We start from the raw sequence: 26,861 nt of genomic DNA on the forward strand, positions 1-26,861 counted from the left end.
CACTCTGACTCGGACGCCAGCAAGGTGGAGGTGGAGTACTGCTATGGGCTGGTATCATCAAAGACGAGCTTGTTGGACCTTTTCGAGTTGAGGATGGACTCAAACTCAACTCCCAGACCTACTGCCAGTTCCTGGAAGAAACCTTCAAGCAGTAGTATAGGAAAAAGTCAGCATCTTTCAAGAACATCATGATTTTCATGCAGGATAACGTTCCATCTCATGCGTCCAAATACTCCACTGCGTGGCTAGCCAGTAAAGGTCTGAAAGGTGAAAAAAATAATGACATGGCCCCCTTGTTCACCTGACCTAAACCCCATAGAGAACCTGTGGTCCATTATAAAACGTGAGGTCTACAAAGAGGGAAAACAGTACACCTCTCTGAACAGCGTCTGGGAGGCCGTGGTTGCTGCTGCACACAATGTTGGTCGTGAACAGATAAAGAAATTGACAGAATCTATGGATGGAAGGCTTTTGAGTGTCCTCATGAAGAAGGGTGGCTATATTGGTCACTGATTTGTTTTTGTTTTGTGTTTGAATGTCAGATATGTTTATTTGCAAATCTGGAGTTGTCATATCAGTGTACCTGGTGAAAATAAATAAGTGAAATGGCTACACATTTGGTTTTTATTAAGTTGCCTAATAATTCTGCACAGTGAAAGTTACCTGAACACATACATATTCTCCTAAAATGGCCAAAACTAAAAACACCCCACTCTAACTTCCATACATATTCAGCTTTGATATTTATGAGTCTTTTTGTTTGATTGAGAACATAGTTGTTGTTCAATAATAAAACTAATCCTCAAAAATACAACTTGCCTAATAATTCTGCACTCCGTGTAGTCTCAGATTTCCATATAAAGCCATGAGAGTGAAAAAAGTGTGTCAGTGTGTCATCTATAGCATCAACATTTTATCTTTATTTTATTAATATAATCTAACTAGGGCGGCACGGTGGTGTAGTGGTTAGCGCTGTCGCCTCACAGCAAGAAGGTCCGGGTTCGAGCCCCGTAGCCGGCGAGGGCCTTTCTGTGTGGAGTTTGCATGTTCTCCCTGTGTCCGCGTGGGTTTCCTCCGGGTGCTCCGGTTTCCCCCACAGTCCAAAGACATGCAGGTTAGGTTAACTGGTGACTCTAAATTGACCGTAGGTGTGAATGTGAGTGTGAATGGTTGTCTGTGTCTATGTGTCAGCCCTGTGATGACCTGGCGACTTGTCCAGGGTGTACCCCGCCTTTCGCCCGCAGTCAGCTGGGATAGGCTCCAGCTTGCCTGCGACCCTGTAGAACAGGATAAAGCGGCTAGAGATAATGAGATGAGATGAGAGATAATCTAACTAATCATATAATAGGCATGCCATAGAAATGGCAAATGTGTAGCGTTGTACTTTTTGTGCCAATACAGGTTTGTATTTCTTCTTTCCATGCATTAAAAAAAAACAATAACAAATAAATAAATTACACCGTGTTAAAATATTGTCTCATACAACATTGGAACATTTTGTATAATATTAATGGTACTTTTCCCAATTTGTATTAAACGTACCTTTAAATTGACATTACAGTATTTATGCTTGTTATTACAGTATTTATACTTCATATCTCATCTCATTATCTCTAGCCGCTTTATCCTTCTACAGGGTCGCAGGCAAGCTGGAGCCTATCCCAGCTGACTACGGGCGAAAGGCGGGGTACACCCTGGACAAGTCGCCAGCTCATCACAGGGCTGACACATAGACACAGACAACCATTCACACTCACATTCACACCTACGGTCAATTTAGAGTCACCAGTTAACCTAACCTGCATGTCTTTGGACTGTGGGGGAAACCGGAGCACCCGGAGGAAACCCACGCGGACACGGGGAGAACATGCAAACTCCACACAGAAAGGCCCTCGCCGGCCCCGGGGCTCGAACCCAGGACCTTCTTGCTGTGAGGCGACAGCGCTAACCACTACACCACCGTGCCGCCCAAGCTTATAACTATAATTATTAAATAATAACAGGTACAACTTTGGCAGTAGTTGATCATAATCTCCACCACCATGGCATCATAAAACAATGATAACATTAAAATCTCACACTGCTTGGCGACATCACCTATTTCTGGGGTCTTCAGACCAAGCTTGTAGTACTGGAGTCTAAGACTTGGTGCCTCGTGCCCTAATTTTAAGGACTCGTGACTTGACTTGGACTTAAGCACTGATGACTCGGACTCGGACTCTAATTTTTTCTTTATTTTTTGTAACATGCCATAATAATTTGGCAGAAGATATTTATATTTATATCTACATTAATTTTTATACTAATTTTGTACAAGAGGATGCACATTCACCTGTTCATATGTCATGTTCAGGAACAAACTAGCGTTAATGGCGCTAAAATGGCTGGAGAGAAACCCCTAGGATTGTCCGCTTTGCTTATACAGACTTCTCATGCAGTGGGAAAAAATGCCCTGCTGTGTGTTCTATATGTAGAAGAACTATCGAGGAGACGACGGGGACGACCGCGAACTTCAGTCGTCATTTGGCAAGACTCCACCCAGTGAAGGAAGTGACGCGCTATGTTCATTGCTCTGTTGATAGCGGGGCTTGCTTGCTTGCTGACTGATGAACTAGCTAGTGTTAACCCTCTCTCATGTTATTTGCCCTGTTGATAGTGGGCGGGGCTTGCTGAGCGATGAACAAGCTTTTTATCTGTAGCCTGTTTACTAAAATGGGGCAGTCGAGCAGTAACGTTAGTCCAACACAGCAGCAGAGACGCTTTCACATAAAGGCAGCAACAGCCACCGTCAAATGGTGCAGATGGAGTCTTGTTCTCAGACTCGACTCGAAATTTTCTTGAATGACTTGGATTTGAACACTGGGGACTCGAGACTGGATTCGAACTCAAGGTTTAGTGACTTGACTACAACACTGCTCCAGACACCACTTTGAGAACCACAGGTCTATCCTGTAATGTGTTTTCTGTGTGTTTGTCTGCCTTGTAATCCCACTAATTGGCATCCTGTTAGACAAAAGACTTGTGACAGCAGTTCAGCTGTGTTCACACGTGACAGTGTGAAAAGTGTGCCAGTGCTCTGAGCCGCTGTAACGAAAGTTACTCTCAACCAAACCAACAGCTACGAACAGCACTAGACTCTGACTCTGATTTCTCTTGTGATTCAACACCATGACTGTGCAACACTAAACAGAGTTTTACGTGTGATTAAATACTGTAGATGTTCTTCAAGCTGTTGTAAAGCCACTACATAATCATTATCATTATCATTTCAAAATGGAAATGAAACAAAACACAACATTTTTTTTTCATAACATCAGGCATATGTGTCTTTTTCTGTAACATTTTAGCTTCTTAAATCTTTTAATAGATATGGGTCAGTCCATGAAATGATGTTACTTTTCATTGGTCCGGGTTTACATAATCATTTAATCTTTAATTTCCATGATTTAAAGAAATATTTAGCAGATTATCCATAAATATTGTTTGAAGAAATAAAATAAATAAATAAATGAAGTTTTCTTTTGAAATAAAGAAATGTGAAACATTTTCTTCCCCTGTGACTGGACACGGATGACACGTTTTTTGTGACATGGAATATTTGCTGACTTTGAGCTAAAATAAACCTTCATTACTTTTTGAGAATTTCAATAAAATTAGTTTCATGGTACTTGCAATTTAGTTTTACACTCACATAATAAAGTTAAGAAGGTTCTATAAACTATTTAGCTTCGAATTCATCCACTAAAAATAGGTTGTGAATGTAACATTGTGGTGTCCTACCGTGTTACATTAGAAACCAGGCTTATAAAAAATGATAAAACGAGTTGAAATCATGATTGATGTTTTTAATATAAAGAAGAATATACTATAAAATGATGTCGGTAGAAAGAAATTTAAACAAACGGCAATAAAAGAAATTATCGATGTTTTTTCTCACATCCTAACTTAGCGTCCACTCACTTCCTGGTTCGTTCACAACCTGCGAGACCTATTTACTCAATCTAGGTCAGCTGAACTGACGCGAGATAACTTCTCGCGGGATCTCACACACCACAACACGTGCTCTCGTCGCTATCAATGGCATCAAAATGGCGGCCAGCAAGAGCAGGTAGGTGATATTATCAGCGTGTCCAGCAAAGTTACGCTTAAAACCATGTTGCGTTTGACCGACAGTTGGTGATATTATGTGATAAAGAAGTCTACTATGTTATTGTGACTTGTATAACACGAGGATGAAACTGTTTCCTGTTAATGACTGTTGTTATTGTTCAAATCTTAAAGAGATTTTATGAAGTTTGTGAAATACTGGTATTTCATATTTTCAGTGTTTATGATGTTGAACTAATATTTCTAATGAATTCTTATTCAGTGTTAATGTTTAAAGTAACCAAATAAAAGCAAAAAATTGATTTTATCAATATTTTTCCTTTATTTTTAAAAGCTTGTTCGTGTCCTTGTTACATTAGCAACCGGGTAAATATTTATGGATTTTATCATACATTGTAGAGCAGGAGTTATCTTAATAACTATGTTATATTTTCTTATATGGTCAATGCTTCATGGAAATAAAATTTGTTTTCAGTTGTAAATTGTTTTAAGTGACTCCCTCTATGTCACATTTTGGTAACCCCATTTCATGGACTGACTCATATATGCTTTATGTAGGGCGGCACGGTGGTGTAGTGGTTAGTGCTGTCGCCTCACAGCAAGAAGGTCCTGGGTTCGAGCCCCGGGGCCGGCGAGGGCCTTTCTTTGTGGAGTTTGCATGTTCTCCCCGTGTCCGCGTGGGTTTCCTCCGGGTGCTCCGGTTTCCCCCACAGTCCAAAGACATGCAGGTTAGGTTAACTGGTGACTCTAAATTGAGCGTAGGTGTGAATGTGAGTGTGAATGGTTGTCTGTGTCTATGTGTCAGCCCTGTGATGACCTGGCGACTTGTCCAGGGTGTACCCCGCCTTTCGCCCGTGGTCAGCTGGGATAGGCTCCAGCTCGCCTGCGACCCTGTAGAACAGGATAAAGCGGCTAGGGATAATGAGATGAGATGCTTTATGTATACATGTACAAAAGTTTGCACACCCCTCCTCTACTCATTCATAGGTTTCTGTATTTTGACTCTTTTCTACATTGTAGAACAATACTGAAGACATCAAAACTATGAAATAACATCTGGAACATATCAGGAATTATGTTGTGAACAAAAAAAGTGTTTAAAACAAAACTAAATGTTTCATATTTTAGATTCTTCTAAGTATCCTGCGTTTCCCTTGATGACGCTTTGCACACTATTGGCTGGTTATTATCTGAACCAGTTTCATGAGGTAGTCACCTGGAATGCTTTTCAATTAACAGGTATGCCTCGCCAAAAGTTAATTAGTGCAACTTCTTGCTTTCTTAATGCGTTTGAGATCATCAATCACTCTCAGAAAATATGAAGTTTATCTTCGAGTGGTGAATGGATATATTCACAAGTGAGCAAAGTGAATGAGTGGAAATATTTTCAACATGAGAAGATAAACTTCATATCTTTGCATCACCGTGTAATTTTCTTTATATTATATGGACACATCCACCAAAAAAAAAAAGCATGCAAGTTCATCAAAAGAATTTTAATTTTGAACTGGTTTGCCATTTTGACAGTGCGCATCAAGTCAGTGGGAAAACACTGGGAATGACATCATCAGAGTGAAATATCGGGAAATATGTCACTCAGATCCGCGATGTATTTCGTATGAAAAATGTGAGTTTTTCAACACAAGAAGATAAACTTCAGATCTTCAAGCCAATGTGTGATGTTCTTTTTATTATATAGAAACATTCACAAACAAAAAGTACCCAAATTTATCAAAACAATTCATCGATTTCCTCACAAGTGACATATCGAGATTTAGGTCACGGTTTTGGATCTCCATGTCCCGGATGCAGCTCGTATGAAAAATACAAGTGCTGTGTTTTCCAGTAAAACACTCGTGTCCATATAATAAAGTACATTATTGTATCTTTAGAGGTACAATGGCTTGTCACTGGGGCAGGACCTTCAAATGTACTTATTTGTACCCTTTATATACTGCTTTGGAATATATATGTACCTTTTTTTGCCCTAAAAAGGTACACATAGTTACCTTGAGATCCAATAATGAGCCCTAGGGGGTAGATTAGTGTCGACTGTACCTTGGGGGACAGAAATGGACTCCTACTGTACCCCTGTTTCTGATAGTGAACAGTAAATACAGGGTTAGTCAAAATTATGTTAACACTTAAATGATAGAAACCATTTATTCACAAAACATACATCATATGTGCAAGATGATTTACAGGATGGTCTCGACCTGTTCGCCATCGTGTTCAACACACAAAAACCAGCGAGCAACAGTACCATTTAAAGCCCGGACACACATTTCGCAAGGAATAGATGATACCACAGTCCTTATTCTGTCCTTGAGGTCATTGACATCACGAACTTTCCTGCTATACACGCGCTCCTTCACCATAACCCATAACCAGAAATCACAGGGCGTCAAATCAGGGGAGTGTGGAGGCCACGGCAATGGTCCACCGCGACATATCCATCGACCTGGAAATGTGTGGTCCAGGGGCGATTCTAGCATCTGATCTTTGGGGGTGCTTAGCCCCCAGAGCTGACAGAGGCACCTGGCTTGAACGACAGTGTTTCCATGTTTATTCCGCATTTAGACTAGACTTAACTAGACAAGAAGACTAGACAAGACAAGACTAGACTTATGCAATGTTTTAACAGAAGCTGACCCAATAAACTATGATATCTACACATTTACAACCACTGACACAAATATTTATGTTATATTTTTAACTAAACAAGACCTACTACTGCATTTGTAATGTTGGAGCTATTCATTTTGAACAATGGTAATTGTTAATTAATGTGTTATTGTGTATTGTGTAATAATAGTGTGTATTATTATGATTTTACATTAGTTTACATTAGTAAACGCTATGTTACATTAAATAAAATTGACTAACACACGGTGGTCTAGCACCGTAGCACTTGTACAGCTCTGCACAAAAGTATCTCGATATGGATGGTAAATGTCGTTTTTATCATTCTGTTCATAGACCAGGGAACATCAATATTGCATTATGCATATTATTGTGTTGTGTTTAACAATTGTAACTCCAGTCCGTACCTTCACATCTCGCTATGCCAGTAACACTCAGGTGCTACTTCGAGTTCCTCATCGGCGTGGAATCCAGTTAAAAAAAACACCATGTCGTAGCTAGCACTCGCGCGGACAGGCAACCCAATCAGAGGGGACGCAAGGAGGAGAGGTATTTTACTGGTCATAGAACTATCACGTAACAGGTGAATTCAAGAACACACACATGCCCGCGCACACATTCATTGCGCAGTGCGCAAGGGCACTTATTTATGAAAATTACGTCCAAAAGCAGTGTTTTTGAGGGTGCTGAGCTAGGGGGTGCTGAGGTCGTTTTTGGGGTTGCTTGAGCACCCCCAAAAATAGGCTAAACACGCCCCTGGTGTGGTCGAGATAAGCACAAGCAGTATGGCCAAAATGCAGCGGTGTGCCATCCTGTTGGAAATACCCCACCAATCGGATCTGTAGTGGAAGTTCATCAATGGCGTACTGCTGCACCATCTGTAACTAGACGTCTGACGTCACTGTTGGGGTGTCAAAAAAGTAGGGCCCAATTACGCCAGCAGCGGTCACGGCGCACCACACATTCAGGTGAAAACTAATCCATTAGTGTTCACATAATTTTGACTAACCCTGTATTACGTAATAAAAATACAGTAATCCATATTATGTCAAGAACTGCTCAACTAAGTAAAGAGAAACGACATCTATCAGTACTTGAAGGCATGAAGTGTCTTTGAATTAATAAAAAATAAATAAACATTGAATTAGGTGACTTTTGACTGGTGCTGTGTCTGTGTGTATATACATACAGTATATAATGCAAAGTTCTTCCAACACATCCTTGGACTAGTCTGTTGTATGACATACTAAGTGTTTGTCTGCCTTGTAATCCCATCCCTTGCCGTCCTGTGAGACCAAGGACATATGGCAGCTAATTCTGAGACACAGATCTCACAATACTCCTCATATATTCAATCAATATTAAGTAATCTCTTCAACAAGTTGATTTGAACAAGCCTGCAGGTCTCTCCCTGTGGGAGGCTGTGAATCCGTTGTGGTGGAGGGTCAGAATTCACACCACCATGCCTAATGGATAATTTAGCGCGGCACACTTCCTTTGTGTCTGCGCTGAAAGGCGAGACTGTGTCAGGAGTGTGGGAAATCCTACGAGAAGCTGGCCCCACACATGTGCCGAGAAACACGGCCCGTATCCATTGAGCTCACCAGCTGTCTGTTGAAACCAGAGCTGACGGCACACACTGACTATCAGGGCCTTAGTGGATAGACAAGGACGTTAGGGCTGTCTTTCTCACAGTCCTGTGAACTCATGCTTTCTTCACGTGTCTATACATGCGTGCACTCGCGCTAATCCTATGGAGCAACAGATGGGAAAATATTTGCGAACTAGGGTTAGGGTTAGGATAGGAGACAAATGATTTTTTGAGTTTCATCAACATTTTCAATCTTATATACTGGAAATCTGAGTCTATATAACAGTTATTCCACAAAATCGAGTCATACATGAGCTCGGTGCGACGCGCCTCGTCGGCTATAAGCCATGTACAATGAGATTGAGTGGAATAACTGTTTTATTCTATCCACATTAACTGGATTTTGAGAGAGCATTTTTATTTTTTGCAAACTCGATAAATAAAAATGTTATACAAAACGTCCGACAAAATAATATCCGCTTAGAATGTAAACAAACCGGCGAAATAACAGGAGCAAGTTGTGAAAAATGCTATAATAATAATTCTTGAAAAATAAAAAAAGATACGTTCTTACCATCAAATACTTTTATTCCATATTTTGTTGAGCTGCTTTTTTGTATTTTTGAGGGTTTTGTTTTTGAGTAGAGTTTTTATTTCGTCCTTGGTTGGTTCAGCAACATGCTCCACCATTTTGTTCTTCTTCTTTAGAGTCTTTTTGGCGGTTGGCAAACCAACTTAAAGGTGCATTACTGCCACCGACTGGGCTGGAGTGTGGAACAGGGGATATCACTGGAATAAAACTATGTTCTTTTAGCTATTTCTGTTTCTTTTAAATACTTGATAGCAAAGTGATATATCTGACTTGATGTGCTCTGCCATTTTGTTTTTCTCTACTCACGGTATGTGAGCTGATATTCTAGTAGTAGAGTAGCCAATCAGAGTGCACGATTGCTCATATCCAGTGAATGTGGATAGAATAAAATAGAAATAGCTTTTCTGCAAATTTTTTAGGTCCTTAGTCTTTATCACAACCAGCTGCTAGCTCTTCATGAGTCGGCTTGTAATTGTTACTCCGATTTCTAAGGTTCAGATTTGAATCAGCTTTGAATAAATGATCATTAAAAATGATTAATATGATACAGAATATCTTCTCTACAAGATGCATCAGGAACAATTTGATACTGTGTATAGGGACTGTTCCAAGAATAATATACTATACAATACATCTGTGACTTAGATGTCAAATGCTATACTGAAAATCTTACCAAAGAAAATCCTAATCCATTCATTTTCATTCCAATGATAATTCCAACATTTATAATGTGGCCTTCATGTGCAACACAAGGTTTACGGCTTACTGCAAAACAGAAATGTAAATGTAAAGCCTATTGAAGTGTAAATGGTTTTGCATTAATTACAGTAAATTACAAATAGACCAGTTTAACTGCTTCTAATGAAACCACATGGGGTTTGATTGACCATAAAGCAGCAACAGCCAAAGTGTAGTTTATCTAATGATATATAAAGCCTAATAAATTAACGAACCATCTACGACAAGGAATATATTTCCTGGATTTATTCACAGTTACATTTAAGGCACCATGTAAAAAAAAAAAAAGAAAAACAAGAAAGAAATACATGCGCAAAACTTTTATGAAAAAAAGCTAACAAACACAGTCAATTAGATTAATTTAGTAAATAAAACTTCACTGGGGTTAAGACAAATCTGAACATGTGTAACTCTTCAATATGAAGATAAACAACATGGGTTAATTGATAACCTTGTCCTGCCCATAGGGAGGACACAGAATAAACATACATTGAGAATTCTGATCAAAACCCAACATGAGAAAATGATCTGAATCACTGGAATGGAAAATACACTCCTACTTAGCGATGGTGAAACTACCATCTGGTTAACATGAGAGCGTCTCAGTACTTAGGATCTCTACCAAGGCCTCCATACAGCTCGGTTTACACTGATCTCGATCTCCTGCTTGACTGGAGCTTGGTGGATCTGGGAGGAACGTGGAGACACGGGCAAATCTTTCTGCGCTCTCTGGGATTCTTGACAGCCATTGAGATGCTGACCTCTGACGTCTAGTTTGGAGTTGGCAGACAGGAAGTTCACGGTTTCCCTCCAGCACTGAGAGTAATCATCACAGTGAGCTTTCTGAGGTGCTGAGATCTGGCTTTGCAGCTGCTGCTTCAGGAAGACGACAGTCATCTCCAGAATGTCAGCTTTCTCCAGCTTGGTGTTGGGGTCTTGCTGGTGGAATTCTTTCTCCAGCATCACCTTAAGCTGCTCAATGCAGTTGTTGATGCGATCGCGACGCATTTTTTCCACCACTGGTTTTCTTAGCTAAAAAAAAGAAAGAAACTCTGTTCACAACTTGTTCACTTTGTAAAAATGGAACACATTTCAAAAGGTTAAGTAGTTGAATCAACAGTAGGAGAGATACTCACTTTATGTTTTTCCTTGTTGGAAAGCTTTGAGTAATCAGCAGAAGGCATGTAGGTAGGAGCCATGGTTTCAGAACGAGAGCGAGTCAGATGTAGTCTGTAGTGAGTGAGGATCCCTCTCTGCCCTATTTATAGGAGAGCATTAGCATTACAAAGGCATGAGTCCCAGGCAGGATTAGGTTTCCCACACTCGGAGGCCAGTGGGTGAGGCGTCTTCGACAAACCAAATCAAGCCATTCAGGCTTCCATGAGTCAATCAATATTTCATCAATTCATATTACGCTACATCAGCGTCTGTCAATTTAATCGGCTATGTCGGAACAAAGCTAAATATTTAACATTGAAAGATTTAAAATAACATTAATATATTAGATTAGAAATTAATGTTATAATGTTGCCACATAGCAGAAACCAACCTCACAGTGATTTTATTTTTTCACAATGATTGAAAAATATTTGGAAAGTAGCTATTTATTGACCCATGAAATGATATCCCTTTTCTTTAACCAATTTAAACAAATGTTTTAAGAGAATTTTTTTGATAGATTTAATATATTTTTTGAACAGTGATTTCAAACATTTTAAGTTCAGTATGAAATCAAGTAAGAGGGTGGCACCGTAGTTAGCACTGTCACCTCACATCAAGAAAGTTCCAAGTTCGAACCTCACAGCTGATGTGTGGAGTTTCCATGTTCTCATGTTTGTGTGGGTTTTCTCCAGGTGCTCCAGTTTCTTCCTACGGTTTCAAAGACATGCAGATTAGCTAAAATACCCAGCCACTGGGGTTGCACAAGACCATGCATACTTAGTGCCAGTCCCAAGCCCAGATAGATTGGGGAGAATTGCATCAGGAAGGGCATCCAGGGTAAAACCTATGCCAAATCAAATATGCGGAACAGATCTGCTGTGGCGACCCCTAATGGGAGCAGCTGAAAGAAGATGAAATGAAGTTAAGACACAGATCTGTACCACAGTTGTGTGTGTCTGGGTGTGTTTTTATATCTCCACACGAATAGACCTTGTTTTGTGTTTTGACCTTGTGGGAAATCTTACAAAACTGGCAGCTAAAAAGTTCTCCCATTGGTTAGTGAGGTTAAGGTTCAGGTTCGATGTACAGTACCAGTCAAAAAGTTTAGACACACCTGCTCTGCTCTACTCTACTCATTCATAGATTCTTGTGTATTTTGATTATTTTCTACATTGTAGAACAATACTAAATACATCAAAGCTATGGAATAGTATATGGGACATATATGGACTTGTGAGGTAAACAAAAATGTTTTAAAAAAACAAAATATATTTGAGATTTTATTTTAGATTCTTCCAAGGAGTCACCGTTTACCTTGATGATGCTTTGCACACTGTTGGCATTATCTTAACCAGCTTCATAAGGTAGTCACCCGGAATGCTTTTCAATTAACAGGTGTGTCTTGTCAAAAGTTAATTAGTGGACGAGTTTCTTGCCTTCTTAATGGGTTTGAGATCAAACAGTAAATAGTAAATAATAAAAATACAGTAAATAGCCCGATTCCACAACTGTAGTAATCCATCCATCCATTATCTATAACCGCTTATCCTGTGCAGAGTCGCGGGCAAGCTGGAGCCTATCCCACCTGACTATGGGCGAGAGGCAGGGTACACCCTGGACAAGTTGCCAGATCATCACAGGGCTGACACAAACAACCATTCACACTCACATTCACAGTCAATTTAGAGTCACCAATGAGCCTAAACTGCATGTCTTTGGACTGTGGGGGAATCCGGAGCACCCGGAGGAAACCCACGCAGACACGGGGAGAACATGCAAACTCCACACAGAAAGGCCCCCATCAGCTGCTGGGCTTGAACCCAGAACCTCCTTGCTGTGAGGCAACAGCGCTAACCACTACACCACCATGCCACCTGTAGTAATTCATATTATGTCAAGAACTGCTCAAAAATCTAAGTAAAGAGAAACGACATCCATCATTACTTTAAGCCATGAAGTGACTTTTAATTCATAAAAATAAATAAGAACCATTGAATTAGAAGGCGTGTCCAAACTTTTGACTGGTACCGTAAGTGTAGACATACAGTAGCATTAATCAGGGACATTACTACTGATGTCAGTGGATGCTCTGTCCATGTAGTGTATGTATTGTATGATGTTTGTATGTTTATTTGTGATACTGTATTGTTATAAATATTATTATTTGTTGTGGTTAATTGTTGTTTTGGATTGTCTGTTTTATATGTGCTTTTACACTGCCTGCATAGGGACCACAGATGAAAATTAGCTCATAGCTAACTCTGGTGCTACAACTGGGTGATAAATTGATTTGCATACCTTTCTTGTGGGAGCAAGTTGTTCTCTCATGCAAACATGCAAAAGTTTACTATAAATTCATAGGCATGCCTTTCTTGAAGGAACAAGCCGTTATCTTGTGCTCACGAGATAGTTTACTATAAATTGATTTGCATACCAGCACGGTGGTGTAGCAGTTAGCACTGTCGCCTCACAGCAAGAAGGTCCGGGTTCGAGCCCAGCAGCCGGCGAGGGCCTTTCTGTGCGGAGTTTGCATGTTCTCCCCGTGTCTGCGTGGGTTTCCTCTGGGTGCTCCGGTTTCCCCCACAGTCCAAAGACATGCAGGTTAGGTTAACTGGTGACTCTAAATTGACCGTAGGTGTGAATGTGAGCGTGAATGGTTGTCTGTGTCTGTGTCAGCCCTGCGATGATCTGGCGACTTGTCCAGGGTGTACCCCGCCTTTCGCCCGTAGTCAGCTGGGATAGGCTCCAGCTTGCCTGCTGCGACCCTGCAGGATAGGATAAGCGGCTACAGATAATGGATGGATGATTAGCATACCTTTCTTGCAGGAACAAGTTGTTGTCTTGTGTGCATAAGATAGTTTACTATCAATTCATATGCATCCTTTTCTCACGGGAACAAGTCATTATCTTGTGCAGACAAGATTATAACTCGTTTCCACAAGATAATAACTTGTGCACATGAGATTAAAAATATATATCACCTTTTGGGGCTTTAGGTGCTCTGTAGGTTTCAGGTGTGTCTGTTTAATGTTCAGGTGTGCAAGGTGTAATGTGAACCATGCCTGTATAACCACGATCGACTATTTAAGTACGGCGCATGAATTAATCCCAAGTAATTAATGCACCTTCATTGAAAACCTGATTCAAGGTTGCACAAAACACTTTGATACCTGATGAAGGAGAAGGTGAGAATGAGGCTCTGTCCACACGGCAACGGATTCAGGTGAATCTGATAAAATTGTTTATCGTTTCGGCCTGTCGTCCACACGGCACCGGCGTTTTGGGTGCCCCAAAACGAAATCTTTTGAGAACGGGTTCCAGAGTGGAAAAATCTGGCAACGGCGCCGTTGCGAAGTCATCTGGATGAGTAGAACGGATTTGTTTACAATGACGTCACAACCACATGACTGTCAGTGCTTCACGCCGGGTAGAAGTGTAACGAACTCGATGCGAGTTGTCAACAAATCCTATAACTTGGTTCATGAAACGCGCTTACAAAATATTTTCACTGCTTTCCAAAAACAAAAACAATCCCGCCAGCAAAAATAGGGAAAAAAAGGAGCGATCTCACCTCTTCAGATGTTGGTTGAAGTCCAACAATACATTCCTCAAAAAGGGCGTAGAAGAACAAAGTAATCCATCAATGTGTAGCATTCAATTTATTCCGGACCATTAAAGAATTCTGGAGGATATCAGAATGTTGGCGTACCGGCTTCCATCTACCCCCATTCATTCCTCTTTCCGCATCTTTCGTTTTACGCTACTGATTAATAATCAAAACTTTATGTGGCTACTGCTACAGAAGAAGGGGTTTATGCGCATGCGTCTACTTCTTCTATTGTTCTGGTGTCTCCGATGGGACCGTCTTACAGCGCACGTAGAGGTGTGGCATGTGTATTGCATCGTTTTCAGCAAGTGTTGCGTTGCCATATGTACCTGATATTTTACTGATCCGTTGCCCATGTGGACGCGATATTTAAAAAAAAAAAATCTCGTTGCCGTTGTCGTGTGGATGTAGCCTGAGAAACTTGGGTTGGGTCTCAAAGCAAAGACAAGGCCATTACAACTTCCAGGATCAAAGACAGCGGTGAAGAGAAGCATGGCCAGAAGACTTTACTGCCTCACACCTACATGGTGAACTTGTGAGCCCAACATGTAGTTTCTGTATTACAGGCACACTTTTAATACTTTATAGTGGCCTGTGTTGGTTTCCAATCATGGGAGAGGAAGTAGCTCCAACACAAGACATACCAGGGGCATCACTGCTGTGGTTTTTTTTAGGTTGTTGTTGTTGTTCTCCTTTAATTATACATCGGCGTGGGAAAAAGCCAAGTCTTGTGTTTCTGGGGTCGTTATTTTGAGAATAAATACAGACACAAGTGTATGCATTAATGGATTATCTTTTTTTCCATTCGTTTAAGTCTGCACACCATTTGTGGCTTTTTTTGTAGGCTATGAAAGAAACACAACCTATTTGTAGAAATACGGATCTTCCATGCATGAGAACAGAAAACAAAGTAAGTCGAGAAGACTGAAAAAGCTGCAATGATTTTTTTTTTGGGGTGGGGGGTGTTTGTAGATAGTTAGATGTTTTTATCATCAGAATCAAATCAGGAGTAGGAACATGTGCATGTAGTTCATATTTTATGCAATAAATCTGCAAAGGATGGTGTAACAGGTATAACACTCAACTTATGTATTTGTTACATAATTCGCCTCCAGTGTATGCAGCAGGTCCTCAACCCTGGTCCTGGATGTTCTCTCTGTTCCCAGCACACCCACGTCAACCTCATCAGCCATTTACAGTGAAGGCATATGCTACGATTCATACCCAAACTATCAAATTTAGTATGGATCTTTTTTTTGGTGTCATTTTGTAATTGAAATCACTTAATAAACATTCCATACACACTTAGGTTAAGAACTTTTTTTTAGTACTTAGGTTTAACCCTTGGCTCAAATGATTGAAAAAAAAAATACATAGCAGAAAAAGCGAGTGTGGTTATAGGGTTTTAAATCACATGAAATCAAATATTAAATAGTCCTTCATCAGACTGTTTTATCCACATACTTAAGAAGAGGAGACTAAACTGTACTTTTCCATATAGGCTATTTTTTGTGTTATTTATACTGAAATATATTCAGTTATTTAGAAATTACTGAATTATTAATTAATAGGTGAGGTACATGTAAAGAAATTCTGTAGACCACAAATGGCTTAAAAATAATGAAATTAAATGTTTCAACATAAAAAACCCACTATAAAACAGTATAGTATAGCCATAATAAATGAAACAAAGTCGATATTTGGTGAGAGAGGACCCTTTGCTTTAAAAATAAAAATAAATGGTAGTCTCAGGTACAATGAGTGCAGTTTTATAAGGAAATGAGCTGTAGGTTTTATTGTGCATCTTACAGAACCAGCCACAGTTCTTCTGGACACTTTGACTGTCACGCTTGCTTTTTAATTTTGCACCAAAACCCAAAAACATTGTGTTTTCTTTTTTAATCTGAAAAGTGCTCTCTTATGGAATATGCTGCTCAGATACAAACTTTTTTTTATGCAACATTTAATTTTGTGGTGGCACGGTGGTGTAGTGGTTAGCGCTGTTGTCTCACAGCAAGAAGGTCCGGGTTCGAGCCCTGTAGCCGGCGAGGACCTTTCTGTGTGGAGTTTGCATGTTCTCCCCGTGTCCGCGTGGGTTTCCTCCGGGTGCTCCGGTTTCCCCCACAGTCCAAAGACATGCAGGTTAGGTTAACTGGTGACTCTAAATTGAGCGTAGGTGTGAATGTGAGTGTGAATGGTTGTCTGTGTCTATGTGTCAGCCCTGTGATGACCTGGCGACTTGTCCAGGGTGTACCCCGCCTTTCGCCCGTAGTCAGCTGGGATAGGCTCCAGCTTGCCTGCGACCCTGTAGAAGGATAAAGCGGCTAGAGATAATGTGATGTGTGTGAATCTGAAAAGTGCTCTCTTATGGAATATGCTGCTCAGATACAAACTTTTTTTAATGCAACATTTAATTTTGTGGTGGCACGGTGGTGTAGTGGTTAGCGCTGTTGTCTCACAGCAAGAAGGTCCGGGTTCGAGCCCTGTAGCCGGCGAGGACCTTTCTGTGCGGAGTTTGCATGTTCTCCCCGTGTCCGCGTGGGTTTCCTCCGGGTGCTCCGGTTTCCCCCACAGTCCAAAGACATGCAGGTTAGGTTAACTGGTGACTCTAAATTGAGCGTAGGTGTGAATGTGAGTGTGAATGGTTGTCTGTGTCTATGTGTCAGCCCTGTGATGACCTGGCGACTTGTCCAGGGTGTACCCCGCCTTTCACCCGTAGTCAGCTGGGATAGGCTCCAGCTTGCCTGCGACCCTGTAGAACAGGATAAAGTGGCTACAGATAATGAGATGAGGTGAGATTTAATTTTGTGCTGGAAAACAAATTAATGTTCAGAACTCTAACATGTTTTCGTACTGACTCAATGTCGAAGTCATAAAATAGAAATCTACAACAAAATTTGTATGAAAAATAATAGGGTGCCTAAGACTTTTACACAGTACTGTAGACCATTAGAATAAGGCATGTGAGTCTGAACCCAAGAAGGTCCGGGTTCGAGCCCCGTGGCCGGTGAGGGCCTTTCTGTGCGGAGTTTGCATGTTCTCCCCGTGTCCGCATGGGTTTCCTCCGGGTGCTCCGGTTTCCCCCACAGTCCAAAGACATGCAGGTTAGGTTAACTGGTGACTCTAAATTGACCGTAGGTGTGAATGTGCGTGTGAATGGTTGTCTGTGTCTATGTGTCAGCCCTGCGATGACCTGGCGACTTGTCCAGGGTGTACCCCGCCTTTCACCCGTAGTCAGCTGGGATAGGCTCCAGCTTGCCTGCGACCCTGTAGAAGAGGATAAAGCAGCTAGAGATAATGAGATGAGATGAGATGAGATGAGTCTGAACCCATCAACAGTTCATCAACAGTTATTTATTCTCTTTCCCCGAATAAACATGAGTATGAACAAAGACATTAATGCAATGTTATCTGCTTCAAATGTTGAGTTCAGATATATCATGACAAAGATACAAACCTTAACAAAAGGCTCACATATATTTTCAGTGATCAAAACAAGAACCACACTGTGGTTAGATATTACAAAACTGAAAGTAAGTTTTTAAAAAAAACATAAAAAGTACTCACAGAGTATAATTCAATACAAAGCACAGTTTTTATACAAAGTAGATTCCCAGATGGGGAATAAAATATGAATTAATTGACTAACACACCCATAGAGTACATAATATCAGTTTAAAGCACATTTTTGAACAAAGTAGATTCGCAGATGGATGCCATCATTTCTTCAAACAGAAGTGTACATTATGCTAAATACAGCAAACAATCAACATCTTTAAAAAGCAGGTTAAAAACTCATGTATGACAGATATTGTTTGTGAGAAAAACAGTTCCTCAAAAACTGGTAGAAAGTCCATGGACTTGTGTTTTCTACTTTGAGTCTTCTCTTTACCACGGCCTCCAGAGGGCGCGCTTCACTGGAGGCTTCTCTTCACTGATGATCTTCTGCTCTGTAGAGCTCAGCTGAGACAGAACACTTTCCCTCCTGTTCTCGTCTGAAGATGGCTGCAGATTCTGGAAGTGCTTCAGGAGTTTTCTCCGGCTCTGTATTTTCACCTCTTCTTTGGACAGGAAGTGGACAACCTCATGGACACATCTGGAGAAGCCTTGATTGACAGCTGCTGAGCTGGAGGAGAATGCAGGCTGTTGCTGTCGTCTCAGGAAACTGACTGTGGTCTCCAGGATATCTGCTTTCTCCAGCTTGGACTCAGGCTGATGATTGAGGAACTCTGGAGCCAGGAGAGACTTCAGCTGCTCAATGCTGCTGTTGATACGATCTCTGCGCATCTTCTCCACCATCGGCTTCCTCAGCTGCAAATAACAGAGAACGTTTAGTCCTCTTGAACTATGAACAGTTATTAAGTATAAAGCAGGTAATTATAAACATTGAAAGGAAGCAGGTTGCTAACTGACCTTGTTGTTCAGAGGTAGGTGATCGTTTGAGATGGTCACTGCTGAAGTGATGGTTGGTGCCATGGCTGTCTCTGTGCTGTAGATCTGTCTGTGTAGCATGAGTGTGATTTGTCCTGGCTGCATCTCCTCTATTTATACTCCCAAATCTCCATATGAATGTGTGGGTCTTGGGCTTGTTGGAGTTTCTCACAGTTTGGAGCCAATGGGAGAGCTTGGACACACAATGAGGAATGTAGGCCTGCCACATGCTCAGTGCTCTTCTAGCAGAGGACAATGTCCATGTCTCAGGGGAGCAGGTGGAGGGATGATGGTGATGGAGATGGACTCACTGAACACTGTGTGGATCTGGGAAAGTGGTGACCCTGTAAAGAGAGCAGATCTGCTGCCTGATGCTGGGATCAACGTCACTGACAGAGCACACGCTCACCATCACTGCTCACACGTGCAAAGTTATATGTTCCAAAGTTTATCTAATCACTTTTAAGCAAACAATTGTTGATACGGTGAAGAAGATATTTTTTTATTTAACATTTATGCAAGGCATCTCCAGTGTCAATACTTTATAACATTAAGTTTTCAACATAGGAAAGTTTTCAGGACAGACGGCTTTGTGGTTTCTCAGTAACATGGTTTTGTCTTATTAACTTCAAAAGTAAGGAAGTAAAGATCAGCTGATGAGAGAATGATTATATATAGTATACCTGTGATAATATCAGTGATAAGAGCAGCTTACTTGTTGTACAGATGTTCATTAATATTAAATATAACTCTAACCTGTTAAAAAGAATAATAAATAAACATAGCCTCAGTGAGGCTGGAGCTCATACCGGCCACTGTTGTTGCGTGTGAGTTTGAAATCCGATCAGTCCTGTAGGAGGATGAGTGATTTTTCTGAAATTGTATATGATCCCTGTGTAGCTTCATCCATGGCACTTGGCGCCACCTGGTGAACAATTCTTGTTGGAACATGTCTTTAGAGTCTTCTGGGTGAGTTTCAGTGAAAACACCCTCGCAGTTTACGAACAGTAGTGTTCAGTGTGACGAGTCACTCAAAATTTTCAAACGCCCATAAAATGTTAAATATGACAGGTGGCGCCACCGTCTTGACAACTTTTATACATACTCACCTGGGGAATGTGCCATATGAGTTTGATCAAAATCTGTCCTGTAGGAGGAGTAGCAATTTTCACGAAATTGCACATGACCCCTGTGTAGCCTCATCCATGGCAGGTGGCGCCACCTGGTGAACAATTCTTGTTGGATCATGTCTTTAGAGTCTTCTGGATGAGTTTTAGTAAAAACGTTCCAGCAGTTTAACGTGACGAGTCACCCAAAAATTTCAGGCACCCATAAAATCATAAATATAACAGGTGGCGCTGCCATCTTAACAAATTTTATGCACACCCACCTGGGGAACATTGTATGTGAGTTTGATCGAAATACGATCAATCTTGTAGGAGGAGTAGCGATTTTTGTAAATTGTGGATGGACGACAACGCGTAATTGCATAAGCTCATCCGGTCTGGCCTATGGCCGGATGAGCTAAACATTCCTAATTAATAAAATCTCTATAATTCTTGACAAATTGCTATGGTATAAGAAGAATAAGCATTTCAGGATGTGCTGTTATGGGAAAATAAGCACCACTCCACATGTCTTTAATGTCTAATTATACTGTATTTTAAATCAGTTTTAAATTGACATTTAAACATTATGTTCTCTAAATACAACTGTGATTACAACTTGAGGCCCATTTGTGCACCTGAAATGATTTTGAAAGCTTCACGATATTCACTTTGCCAGGCAAAAGACGCAACCTACTGAAAATCCAGAAAAGATGCACTTTGTAGCATAATACAGTTTTCATTCAGATGCCTAGTAGTTAAAAGGCCTCCTAGATATTCCCAGGCTTATATTTCACATTGTCTGGTACATAGACAAACACACACGTGCACACACACACGCACACGTACAGCTGTCCATTAGTAGTAAGCTGAGAACGCCCCAGTCACACACCCCTCGTCTGCTCCGAACTGGTGGGAGCTGCAGAGGCACACGGCTTCCCACACTTCATCATTCATCACTTTAAATCCCTCACACAATAGAAGTGTGTCCGCTCTCACAGGAATGATCAGTTACCAGAGTGAGAGACTGCAACCAAATGAACTGTAACTCAACTCAAATCCTTGAGTAATACTTTAAATACCAACGTAGATTAAAATTCTGTAAGACGGGCATTTTTATATATACACTTGTAGAGCATGTGGGTGATAAGAAAAACTATATCCATTGAAGAGCATATGGATGGTGACATGAATGCGTTTTTACATATTTTTCGCTGTAACTTTGCAAATATTGGTGCATTACTCACTCAGTGCTTACAGAAAACACGCACATCTACCTACCTTCAGTTTTTATTACTAATCACAGTGTGGGAACTTGGGGGAATCTGGATGCTCATGCCCCTCATCATTTTCCCACAGTGGAGTAAGTGTGACCCTGATGCCAGATGGCCGAGAAGAGAGCGTCCCACCTGTCCACTGAAGTGTCCCATTAGATTCCCACTTTCCAAAGTAGACTATTGTTTAATTTCTGATGTTCTCATTGGCTGGACGCAGACAAACTTTGGTATAAATACATGCAAGATCAGGAGATAAAACCCAGATTCAAAGTGAACCCCAGCAAGGCCTGTGGTCTAAGAAGAACCGGACTTGAGTCTCAAGCACCGAAGCTAGCATCAAACATGCCTGCCTACATGGACATCACCCCTCAGGACAACATTCATCATGCCAGGTAGTGGGGATACTGGGGGTTTTCGTGATATAGCCTCAGGAGGACATTTTTCACAAAATCATTGTATCTGCTTGCAATTAACAGCAAACAACAACAACGAATACTGTGTCTATTAAACTATTTTTGGACATTAGAAATGCAATATACATGCATGCAAACAATTTGATCAAAATTCCATCTGTTATGTTTGTTCCATAAGACATAAGTGTACTGTTTAAAAATGTAATAGTGTTCTACAGTACCTCATGTAGGAAATAAAGCACTTGGGGACGTGCTGTTATAGGAAAATAATCAACAATACGGTGGGGTTATGAGGCTCGACCCAACATGGACCACATCAAAGTTAATTATTTTTCTCTAACAGCATGCTTGGGGGTGTTTTATTCCTCTTCTATCACAGCAGTTTGACAATTACAATTTTTGATTTAAATAAAGAGTGTTGGTCGTACAGTACTTTTTATCCATTTATAGCAGACCTGGGCATTTTACGGCCCGCGGGCCGCATCCGGCCCTTTGGTTCATTCTGAATGGCCCGCGTAAGGTTAATTAGAAATTACAAAATAAATTTATTTTCTAATTTTACCTCATGCATGGACTGAATGTGCATTGCTTTTATTTTGAAGTTGTGTTCAACAAAAACGCAATGCGCGCGACATGAACATGACATGAAATCCCACGAAACCTAATCGCACGATAACTACTTCCGTAATTTGTCCAGACCAACCACAAACTTGTACGTCATCCTTCAAACGGTCCAGCCAATCACATAGTGTGACGTCACCAGCAGGCGCCGGAGCCCGAGACGATCTGTAGATCTGATTCCTACTTTTTGGTGAATAATCTCATTATTTTTACAAAATATTACATACACAAGTGTCGATATGCCAAATCCCCCCCTTCATGGCCTGCTCTTAAGAATGAACTGTTCTTGTTACAAAAATGTCTGAAATATATAAACAATCCCCATGCAAATATACTGTAGACATTCATAACAGAAGTTAACCTTTCATAAACCCCTCGTTTTTTTTTTCCATTTTACATATATTGTATATATATATATGTATTTGATAAGTTTTCTTTTTAGATTATATTTTCAGAGGAGGTGTGATTTTATGTTGTAATATAAAATAATTCTGTTTGTTTGAATTTAATAAAAAAAAAAGATCTGATTCCTACACCGAATCGACTGATGATCGTCTGTCAGCTGTGCTTCGCATCTCCACCTCAGACATTCAACCTGACTCTGATGCACTCGTTAAAGACCAACAGAGACGAGATTTCTCTCACTGAACAAATAAAAAACTGAAAAACACCAAATGAGGTGATTAGACTACAAATGTGGGCATCATTATTATAATATGATGTATCTTGCTTGATATTTGGAGTAGAAAGACAATATTGTGATGTCTTTATTGTGTTTTGGGGTGAATGTGACTGAAAAAAAACGGTACAAACGTTCACATTTTGTTAACCATTGTTTTGGGAAATTTGATTGAATAAATGACATTTTTTGTAAGGCAACCTCATTTTTTCCATACTCTTACCAGTCTTAGCAGCTTGTAAAAACAATGTTATTTACTGCTTTATATAAAGAAATACAATTAATATTATGCAGAATTTAGTTCAGCCTTTTGGTCCGGCCCTCCACAAAATTTTCTGTTTCTCATGTGGCCCCATGGAAAAAATAATTGCCCACCCCTGATTTATAGTTACATTCAATGTAGTTATACTTAAAAGTAGACTGCCTTTCAGGTTTTTCAAGTGTAGGTCATAAAAAGAATTTTCCCTGACACCCAATTATTTTTGTTTAGTGGACCGAAAGCTACTGAATTTGAATCACAGACTTCCAATTTTATTCATTTTTTAAAAAATAAAACAATTAATGAATTAACCACGTGGCCCTAAATTCTCTGCTATTTTTTCCTGCTTCACCATGACACAATACAAGATACTACATCATGCATCACATGGTGGGCTTTCCCTGTTCGCGCAAGGCATTGTGGGATACAAATTTGAAACAGGAGAGAAAAATGGAGGACGTGAGTGTGTGAATGAAATGTGAAAGACCGACTACAGTAACAGAAAGCGAGAAGAAAAGACGTCATGTTATATGCGAAGGAAAGGAAACGCAGGACCAAACTAATAAATATCGGCGGTCAGCGAGCACCTCGGTGTGATCAGCTGTTTGTTTAGTGACAGAATGATGGAACTGTCAGTGCATGATCAACGGTAAGTGTGAAGTCTGCATGCGCACACGGACTTCCTCTGCCTGCTTGACTGCGCGAAGCGAGCGATTTCATGCACATTATTTGCTTTAATACCCTCAAATTAAATAACTTCCCAGCCACAGAATGGCCTGATATTTTTTTAGATATTACAGAAATAAACATATATCACAATGACCACATTTCAGAGGGAACTAAATTCCACTGATTTTAAAGTAGAGCATCCATCAAAGAAGTCCCTGTAAATTAATAAAAATTAGTATAAACTTTGCAGCTGGAAATACTGTACAAGCCCGGCTGTTACAAAAAATGAATCAACACCAATCAATCAATCTGACCAATCAGAATTGAGCATTATTATATAAAATTAAATAATTTTTTTTCTAATGATGTCATCTGTACCAGTCTGCCTCAACTGGAAGAAGAATCTGTATTCAGAAGACCTGTGTCATACAATATGATTTTCAGTAAGGCTCTGGAAAAATAAAAAATTATATATATATATAAAATAATTTATTCTTATGTATTTTATTTATATATATATATATATATATATATATATATATATATATGTGTGTGTGTGTACAGTATACAGTATATATATTTCCATTTTTCCAGAGCCTTACTGAAAATCATATATATACATACAATCATTAAAAACTACACTCAAGTAAACAGTTTGTAAGTCATTCTAAGAAATAATATAATAAAAAACAGCATGATAATGACAAAAAACAATAGTCAATAAAAAAATTTGAAAAAGAAATTAAAAAAAGAAAGAAACAAAGCTTAATTATTTACTATGAAAGAACTTTTCACCACTCCTTTAAATTTCTTAATAGAGTGGTGAAAAGTTCTTTCATAATAAATAATTAGGTTTTGTTTCTTTTTTAAATTTATTTTAATTTATTACTTTTAATTTTATCGACATTATTGTTATTTTTTGTCATTATATTGTTTTGTATTACATTATTTCTTAGAATGACTAACTGTTTCCTTAAGTGTAGTTTTTAATGATTAAATGTATTATATATAATCACTATAACTGTTTTATACGGGTGGCATGGTGGTGTAGTGGTTAGCGCTGTCGCCTCACAGAAAGAAGGTTCTGGGTTCGAGCCCGGCAGCCGACAGGGGCCTTTCTGTGTGGAGTTTGCATGTTCTCCCCGTGTCTGTGTGGGTTTCCTCCGGGTGCTCCGGTTTCCTACACAGTCCAGGGACATGTGGTTAGGTTAACATGGGGTGGCCATGGCCTGAGGTTGGGCTGAAGTGCCCTTGAGCGAGGCATCTAACCCACAACTGCTCCCTGGGTGCTGTAGCATAGCTGCCCACTGCTCTGGGTATGTGTGTGTGCTTATTGCTCACTTGTGTGTGCATGTGTGTGTTCACTGCTTCAGGTGGGTTAAATGCAGAGAGGAATTTCACTGTGTGCTTAAGTCTGTGCTCAAGTGTACACATGTGTGACAAATAAAGGCTTCTTCTTCTGCATTATTACTGTATATACCAGTATGTCAGCATACCATATTTTGCAGAATTGAGGCAATATGTTGATGTCACATAGATCAATCGATTGATTGATCGATCTTTTTATTTATTTATTTATTTGCAGATGTAAACTCCACAGCTGGGAAAGGAAGTGTTTCAGCAAGGTGGAGAAACTGAAGTCGTCACTTGAAGAACACCTCCAGAACGGAATCCCCACCACTGATCTTCTGGAAAAGACAGTATCCTTCTTCACCATGAAGAAAGCCTTGGTTTTTCACAATGGCTACTCCAGGTGTACTCGGGACATTCTCCGACTTTGCCCGTCCCCGACAGAAGATGTGACACCACTGTTTTTTGAGCAGTAGAATAATGAGGATGTCAGCACTTAAAGACACTCTGAACTACCTCAACTCCAGAGGAAAAAATAGCACTTTCACTCTGGATGATCCTCAGCCTATAATTATACAACTTTTTGATATTTTAATATTAAAAATATCTTACCTGTGGAGATTATAAGCAAAAATATTCCACAGATTTATTTATGAGTACATATGCAATACTGCAGAATAAACCCAGGATGCAGTTTATCTACATTTTAAAACTATCCTTAAAACTTTTGCTCTCACTGAGAGACACGAGTTATATTTAGGAGGAAATAATGGGCGTGCTGTCTGCTGAAGGACATGGCTCACTCTTAAAAAAAAAAGAAGTTTAATTGATTTCTACAGATACAATGTATCATTGTAATGACAATTTTTGTTAATTTTTTTATTTTAAATCTGCATATTTGTTCTTATGAAATAAATATTATTTCAGCCTTATTCATATTCCTTGTGTGTCCATGAATATGATGGAGAAAATGTGAAACTAATGCATTATTTTATTGTGTTAGTTATAAATGTGGAGAGAAAGGAAATGTTCTCACATACGATAGGTGATATTTAACAGTTATTCCACGAAATCGAGTCGTAGATGAGCTGATAGAGGCTATAGTCCATGTACGATGAGATTGAGTGAAATAATTGTTTTATCCTATCCACATTCACTGGATTTTGAGAAACAGAGCATTTTTATTTGTATTTTTTGCAAATTCGATGAATAAAAACTTTATACAAAACATCAGGCAAACTCATTTCTGCTCAGAATGTAAACAAACCGGCAAAATGATGGTAGCAATTTGTGAAAAATGCAATATTATTGAAAATAAAAAAGATACATTCTTACCATCAAATACTTTTATTCCATATTTTGTTGCTTTATTTTTGGTGTGTTTTCAAATAGAGTTTTTATTTCGTCCTCGGTTGGTTCAGCAACACGCTCCACCATTTTGTTTTTCTCTGCTCACGGAATACGAGTTGATATCCTAGTAGTAGAGTAGCCAATCAGAGTGTGCGATTGCTCATATCCAGTCAATGTGGGTAGAATAAATAATTTTATACCTCATGATAATAATTTGCAGGGAAACAATTGACAACAATTTGAAATAGGACAAAACTATGCTCAAAT

At 39.8% G+C, this 26,861-nt stretch overlaps 2 protein-coding genes across 2 annotated transcripts; both read right to left on the reverse strand.

Annotated features, from left to right (window-relative positions):
* Positions 1-9,987: 9,987 nt before the first annotated feature.
* LOC132874017 (transcription factor HES-5-like) lies at positions 9,988-10,890 on the reverse strand. The gene is made up of 2 exons (XM_060909877.1): positions 10,808-10,890; positions 9,988-10,703 (listed from the first exon to the last, which is right to left on the reverse strand). The coding sequence occupies exons 1-2, from the start codon at positions 10,868-10,870 to the stop codon at positions 10,290-10,292; spliced, it is 477 nt and encodes a 158-aa protein (XP_060765860.1). The 5' UTR covers positions 10,871-10,890; the 3' UTR covers positions 9,988-10,289.
* Positions 10,891-18,327: 7,437 nt separating this feature from the next.
* Positions 18,328-18,975, reverse strand: LOC132873954 (transcription factor HES-5-like). Its single transcript, XM_060909778.1, has 2 exons — positions 18,853-18,975; positions 18,328-18,750 (listed from the first exon to the last, which is right to left on the reverse strand). The coding sequence occupies exons 1-2, from the start codon at positions 18,973-18,975 to the stop codon at positions 18,328-18,330; spliced, it is 546 nt and encodes a 181-aa protein (XP_060765761.1).
* Positions 18,976-26,861: the final 7,886 nt, after the last annotated feature.

The sequence above is a fragment of the Neoarius graeffei genome, chromosome 26 (assembly GCF_027579695.1).
Source record: "Neoarius graeffei isolate fNeoGra1 chromosome 26, fNeoGra1.pri, whole genome shotgun sequence".
Lineage (NCBI taxonomy): Eukaryota > Metazoa > Chordata > Actinopteri > Siluriformes > Ariidae > Neoarius > Neoarius graeffei.